General features: G+C 47.3%; 1 protein-coding gene across 1 annotated transcript in view; it reads right to left on the bottom strand.

Moving 5' to 3' along the window:
- LOC140814237 (uncharacterized) overlaps positions 1 to 3,416 on the bottom strand; it is a 4,274-nt gene extending 858 nt beyond the window's left edge. The window contains exons 1-6 of the mRNA XM_073173156.1: positions 3,059 to 3,416; positions 2,598 to 2,969; positions 1,848 to 2,482; positions 1,514 to 1,801; positions 311 to 1,343; positions 49 to 236 (exon numbers count right to left, since the gene is read on the bottom strand). Of these exons, the coding sequence (XP_073029257.1) occupies positions 49 to 236; positions 311 to 1,343; positions 1,514 to 1,801; positions 1,848 to 2,482; positions 2,598 to 2,969; positions 3,059 to 3,416 (2,874 nt within the window). The remainder of the gene's footprint in view (positions 1 to 48; positions 237 to 310; positions 1,344 to 1,513; positions 1,802 to 1,847; positions 2,483 to 2,597; positions 2,970 to 3,058) is intronic.
- Between the last annotated feature and the right edge of the window lie 4,084 nt (positions 3,417 to 7,500).

Raw genomic sequence — 7,500 nt, 5'->3', positions numbered from 1 at the left:
ATCCACATTCAGTTTGAAGCACCCAACCGGCGGTCTCAACCAACGGACAATCGCCATTTTATGAACCCTGCGCGTATCAACAAAAAACCCCAGCGACCTCGCAGCATGGAAAACACCACGCCAGTGCATAGGTTTAACAGTAGACGCAGCGTGAGCGAGACGCAAATAGGACAAAATCTGAGACTTAACAGTCTCCCCAGAAATGTGCAAATGACGGTGTTTCGCATCATTCCTAGCTGTCCAGAGAAACCATAAAACAATGAAAGGCAAAAACTCCTTCACGTGGCCTCTAGGTGTCCACCCCGGATGCCTCTTCCAAGCACTGAGGAAGAGTCTGAAATCACTAGTAAGGGAATACGGACATGAAAAACAGCCCCAAAAAAATGCCATACAGATCTGGCAATAGGGCTGTCAATGAAAATGTGCGTGAATGTCTCAGGCATCGCACAGCACTGACATTTAGACGCCAACTCGAAACCACGACGCTGGAGAACATCGTCAACTGGAAGCCATTGATGCCAAAACCTCCATAGGAAGAAAGACATAGTAGGCCTCAGCCAACTGCCCCAGCAAGGAGTGAATATATCAGAAACTTGGTCTCTCAGGCGGACAAGCTCCCAAGCGGATTTTATCGAAAAAACACCGTCAGAACTATGCACCCAAATGGCCAAATCGGGCTCACCCAATGCAATAGGGATCAGAGCAATAGTCTCAGCAATAGAGGGAGGAACAACTGAACAGAGGAAATCAAAATCCCAAACCCCATCTGAAATAAAGTGAGAAACACTGACACCTCGATCCCCCCTAACCGGTAACTGACTAGATAATGGAACATCCCCACACCAGATATCATCCCAAAAATTAACATCTCCCATCCCAACTCTCCATCGAATGCCAGATTCAGCACGAGGCCTAATCTTAAGCAAACGACGCCAAGTGGGAGAAATGAACCCAGTAGATGAAACACAAGCTGGATGCACCAACTGGCAGTATTTTCTCATCATGAATTTGGCCCATAGGGATGAACCTTGACGAAAACGAAACCATAATTTAATGGAGAAGCTTTCCACAATATCTTTGAGCCTGCGAAATCCAAGACCCCCTTCAGAGACAGGAAGACATGCACGAGACCACCTCGCCCAATGCCATTTCTTATCCAAGGGTCTAGCCCCCCACAAGAAACCATTGAAAACCTTCTCAAGCCTCTTCATAACTGCCAGAGGTGGCTGGACTACCTGGAACATGTAAAGGGGAACCGAAAGAAGAACACTCCTAAGAAGTGTCATACGACTCCCCGGGGAAAGCGTTTTAAGCTCCCAACCCTCCAACTTCTTACTCACCATCTGCACAAGGGGATCAAAAGAGAGCAAACTCTATTCCCACGAAACAAAGGAACTCCGAGGTATTTGATAGGAAGATGACCCTCCCCAAACCCAGTGATACGAAGGAGACGGGAACGAGTACGACCAGAACACCTCGGAGGCAAAATAATGGCGCTCTTAAATGCATTCACCAACTGCCCCGAGCAGTTTTCATAGTGATGCAAAAAATCCATGAGACTGTTCATCTCACGATTCCCACCAGTGGCAAAAATAATAATATCATCAGCATAAGCCAGGTGGGAAACAGGGAGATCACAACCAGATCGGTACCTAATCGCAGGAAACTGACGATAAAGACGATCAAGACCACGCGAAAGGTACTCAGCCCCTAGAATGAAAAGAAGCGGGGACAAAGGGTCCGCCCTGTCGGAGACCCCTAGTGGATCCAAAGAATCCGGTGAGTGAACCATTGATATTAACTGAAAATTGGCAATGAGAAATGCAGGCAGATATCATCGACACAACCTGCTCTGAAAAGCCATAATGCCTCAAAACATCCAACAGAAAAGACCATTGGACCCTATCATAGGCTTTGGCCATATCCAATTTCAAAATGACATTGCCACCACGGGTGGGGAGAGAAAGACTATGAGTAAGCTCTTGAGCAAGGAGGATATTATCCGAAATCACCCTCCCTGGAACAAAGCCACTCTGATTCCACGAAACAAGCCTCTCCGCCACCACCTTCAATCGAGAATACAAAAGTTTTGAAATTATCTTATTGGTCACATTACACAAGCTGATAGGACGAAAGTCCGACCAAGCCTGAGCACCCATGACTTTGGGAATCAATGTGATCGTGGTGGCAGTGAACCCCTGTGGCATGGGACTACCCCGAAAGAAATCAAGAACCGCATCCAAAACATCCTGATGGACAATCTCCCAGCAATGCTGAAAGAAGGCCGAAGAGAAACCATCAGGCCCCGCCACACTATCACGATGTATGGAGAAAACAGTCGCCCGCACCTCCTCCAAAGAAGGGGGGGCAGCAATATTGGCGTTCTCCAAATCCGAGATCACCAAGGGGAAGTCAGAAAAATCTGGGCAAGAAAGCACAAAAGGATCCCCAGTAAGCAGGTTTTGAAAAAGGCGGCCCCAGACTGCTGAATAAGATCAGGGGAAGTAAGGCAAGAGCCATTATCCCAAATACGGAAAATTTATTAGCCACCCGTTTTTTCTTGACCATATTGTGGAAGAGTTTGGTGTTCCTCTCACCATCCTCTAACCACCTACAAGCGGCTTTTTGCCGCCAAAAATCCGCCTCCATGGCGGTAACTCGAGCAAGATCGACATTGCAATTGGACAAAGTAGTCCAATGCAAATCCGAAGGATCAGCCTCGCAAACTGCCTCAGCAACCCGGACAGCCTGCTCCGCCTCCGCAAGTTTGGCAAAAAGATCACCAAAAACACCCTTGTTCCACCACTTCAGATGGCTCTTCAGGCGCTTCAATTTCACAAAAAGACGGTGCATGCCGTTCAAATGACACGGCAAATTCCAATTAAGCCGCACCGTCTGCAAAAACCCATGGTGCCTGAGCCACATGCTCTGAAAGCGAAAAGAACTCGGCCCACTAGCAAAAACCGGGACTGACACAAAAAGAGGACAATGATCAGAGACTGTCCGAATGAGGTGCTCCACACGAATAGAATGAAAATGGTCACCCCAATCAACAGACACAAAACCCGATCAAGACGCTTCCAAATGGTCTTGTTCGTCCATGTGAACGAAGACCCCTCAAAACCAGCATCCACTAACCCAGAATCCAAAATAAAGTGATTAAATTCTTCCATGGAAGCAAACCGCCCACCAGAAGAACCCAAACACTCCGACGAATTCCTAACTACATTAAAGTCGCCACCAACAAGCCAAGGACCATGATCAGGCTTAACCTGAAGCAAAGAAGTCCAAAGCTGTCTGCGCTCAATATAATCACACTTAGCATAAACAAAGGAACAAAACACAGTGGTCGGCAAAAAACTAGCAGAAACCCTGAAGTGAAGGAATTGAGTGTGATCAAGGAGACACTCAACCATCACATCCTCAGCAAAGAAAACCCAGATATGACCCGAGGAGTTCGATATAACTCGAGAAAAAACCAAAACGACGAGTCATAAAACGAACATCTAGATCAATCATGGGTTTCCAAAATAGCCAAGATCTTGACTCTCTTTTCTTTAACGTGGGCATGTAGCCTCTGTTGAGACTCCGAGCTCCGGAGCCCCCTAACATTCCATATGAGAAAATTCATGGAGAATGGGCACCAGAACCGCCCTGTCGCTTTTTACGCGACCTATGAAAAGCATTCTCCTTCCTTTTCTTAATATCCCCCATATCTGCATCCAGAATACGACTTTCAGACCTAGAGCCATCACCCGACTCCGAATGCCGATCAAATTCATGATCAGAATCTCCAGCAGATTCCAGCCGGAAGACCAACTCACTCACAGAAGGACCCTGCCTAGCAATCAATTCCTCTACCGTAGAGGAAGCATCATCAGGGAGATAAAGGAACAGAGGGGATGGAATGACTACTATGATTCAAAGTGCAAGGCCCCAGAGAACCAAACACAGGCAACTCAGACGTAGAAGGTACCCCAATACCATCCACACAATCACCCAACTGAACCCCTCCAGCAATAACCTCCTCACTGAGGATCACACCCTCAACAAGAACAGACTCCAATTGATCCTTTCCAGAAGTCCCCAACACCGGCATCCTCCAGATTACCACATGGAGGATCCGTATCAACACAAACTAATCCAACAGGATCAGTCTCCGCATCCTGCCCATGCGAGAGCACCTCAAAGGATTCGACTCAAGAGGATTCTTCCTGGGAAGAACCTGCCGAACTGGCCTCTTTCTCCCTCTACGTCTGGGACCCGTGCCAGTTTTCTGAAGCTGAGGCTGGGTCCCCAATTAAAACCAGGAACAACACCCTCTGGTGGGGCAGGATCTTGTAGAAGTGGGAGACTGACCAGGAGCACGGTCAGCAGGCTTAGGACGAACGGGTTTTGGGTTTTTGCCATGGGAATAAACAAACACTGGTCGAATGACCCAGCATTTTGCAATCCGTGCAATACCCGGGGATGCGCTCATAAATGACTTCAATTCTTGAGCATGATCACCCCAACCCACCCAAACTTCTTTGACGAGCGGGTCCAACACATTAATTTCAACACAGACTCGAGCAAATGCACCCCGAGTAGAATCAGCAGTATGATCATCCATTTTCACCGGTTTCCCCACAATTTAGCCAACGCAAAGAGACTTTGCTTAGAAATAAAATGAAGGGGAAAGACCGGAAAACGGATCCAAACCGGTGCAATGGGTGACTCCTCTTGAAGATTAAACTCTGGCGTCCACTTAGAGAAGCGAACCGACAGAGGACCCACCTGCATAACCCCCTTGGTCCAAAAAAAACGCATAATCTTCCTCACAAGCAAGTGTGAGAACAAGAAAACCCCGAGGCATGAACTTTAAATCAAAAGATCTAACTAGTCCCAATTTAGCCAAAAAGCCGCAGAAATACCAGAATTTGGAACTAGAGATCGATTCCCTGAAATTTTACCAACCAAAGAAAATTTGAAAGGTTCTGCCAGGGAAGAATTACCTCATCCGGGAATAGAATACCCGGTTTGCCATTCCGAAGAGTCGGCACAGGTATATCATTCATTGATTATGCAACTCATCAAAGCTTTTTTAGTCGTGCGAGGGGACGGCGGGGCCAAAGCATCGCGAAACGACACAGTAAGAGGAGTAGGAACACGCGTACCTGAGGTGACCGCAGCATCACCGGGTTTGACTATCGAGTCAACCCGGTCAACTCGAACCGTTGACTTTCCAGGGTTGACTTTCAACGCACCGGCCTGAGCACCACCGTGAGACGCCGACGTCGAGGGGAGTCCAGAACCGGGACCAAACTTGACAGAACCGGCCATTGGAGGGGTGAATTGAACTGAAGAAGACGATGAAAATCGATTTTGCCCTACAAATTGGGGGTTTCCGACCGGTGGCCGGAATCCGGAAATTGATCCTGGCAATATCCTACCCATGGCTGGACGAAGAGGAGGGCCAGAGGAATTGAAGAAATATGCCTTATCGGCGCCGGAAATCGACGAAGAAATTGACGGAAATCGCGCGTCCGGGACCGAAAGAGTAGATCTGAAATTGTGGTCGGAGGTGAACGACGTTGGAGCTGAAAATGGTACCATCGGAATCGTCTGTGCATGGGCATCACAGATCGGGGCTTGGATGAAACCGAGGTGGCTTGAATCGGCCGGAATCGAAGAAACAATCTCCGGCACGATCGTGAATAGTGGCTGCGACACTTCAAGCAGCGATTCCGGTGGATTTACGGAGGTGTTGAGTGTGAGGCTGGTACCATTGGAACCGCCTGGGAAAGGCGAGTCAAGTGATAGCACTCCGGCGCCGGGAGGAGCAACGAGCGGCGCCGACGAAGATTTGGACGGAAAAGGCGATATTTCGAACGGTGAAATGGACGGCTTACCGGACTCCGATGGCTGAGAAATTTTAGTATGGTGGTCGGCAGGGGACGGCGGTTCAGATGTGGGTGGTGGCCGGCCGGGAGACGGCGGCGGTGACATGGTGGCGAGTTGTGGTGAATAGTGACGGTTTAGGGTTTAGGGTTTAGGGTTTAGGGTTTTAGGGTTTAGGGTTTAGGGTTTTAGGGTTTAGGGTTTAGGGTTTAGGGTTTTTTTTTTTTTTTTTTTTTTTTAATAAAACACCGCCGGAGGCGGGGGGGTTAGGCAGACCCCTACCTGTATATATCCACAAAATAGACAGTAAAAATACAGAAGACATAATAAAAACCTAAAAGAGGAGGTGGATAAAACCAAAACCTCCTCAAAAAGGCTAAAGCAGTAGAAACGAAAAAAACAAAGCACCTAGGGGAGTAAATACAGAAGCAAAACTAACCCTAGAAAAGCTACTGAAAAAACGCCAGAAACTAAACAAATACAAACAGCACTAATAACAACATTATGAGGAAGACCAAATGATAACGGCGAGATGAACGCATAGTCAATGCAAAAGCTCTCATCCCTGAGCTATCACCCTGGAGAATGCTATCTGTCAAAATGAATATAATCTGGTAGCTGACAACTGTACCGAACCCTCCAGTCAAAAGAATGTCTGGCCAGGAAGTCACTATACAATGGCGATCCCAGAGCAAAATATAGATCGCAATCCCGCCAGAACAAAAGATATCCAACATATGAAGCAAAGAACATAAAGCACAAGCCCATGAAGTAGAAGTCTGACGAACATGGCAAGAAACAGAGGATCATCCTGAAAGCACCCTGTGAATCCACCATGACATCCAGCAAAAACCTCTACTATAGCTGATACGGGAGCAAGAGAACCAGCAGTAAACGCCCGCCAGGGACCATGAGTGGGTCAAAGGAAAGCACCACCAGAAACAGTGCAGAAACCCACTCCGAACAAACAAGAACAAACATGTCATGAGCAAGTGTCTGTACCACTTGCACGGACCATATGAAAGTGGAAAACATCCAGCAAGAACAATAACCAGGACGAACACATCCTGTGCCAGTGTCTGGACCCACTAGCACAGAGAAAATGTGAATGACAAACAAAATCCCAGAGCAATATACCTGCAATAAAAAACATAATATATATATATATATAATATTATATATATATATAATAATATAATATCCACATATGTGATACAGAAAGAGATCCAAAAAGAGGAAAGGGCACAAATGGCTAAGAGTATCTATATCTAAGGTAAGGGAGCCCGGAACGATCCGAACGGGCAAGGATGGAGATATCTCTAGGTAGGGAAGGACCTAACTCTAAGGTATAATTCCTGAGTAAATGAGCCCTCGCCGCCAAGGCATCCGCCACCGAATTCCCTTCCCGGTAAATATGCGATAGATGAACTGAACGCCCCCTCATCAGCAACGAATCCGTGTAAACAATATGCTCAAGATCCCAAGTACACCGGCGGGAGCGGAGTATAAGAAGAGATATACGAAGTCAGTCTCATCCAAAGAGGGAAGAAATGAGAGATCAGAAGAAATGTGAAGACCCCTCCAATAGCCCAAAGTTCTGCCGGATATTGGTCCCAACTC

Source organism: Primulina eburnea, chromosome 15 (genome assembly GCF_022965805.1).
Source record: "Primulina eburnea isolate SZY01 chromosome 15, ASM2296580v1, whole genome shotgun sequence".
NCBI lineage: Eukaryota > Viridiplantae > Streptophyta > Magnoliopsida > Lamiales > Gesneriaceae > Primulina > Primulina eburnea.
This window is presented reverse-complemented; position numbering and strand designations above follow the sequence as displayed.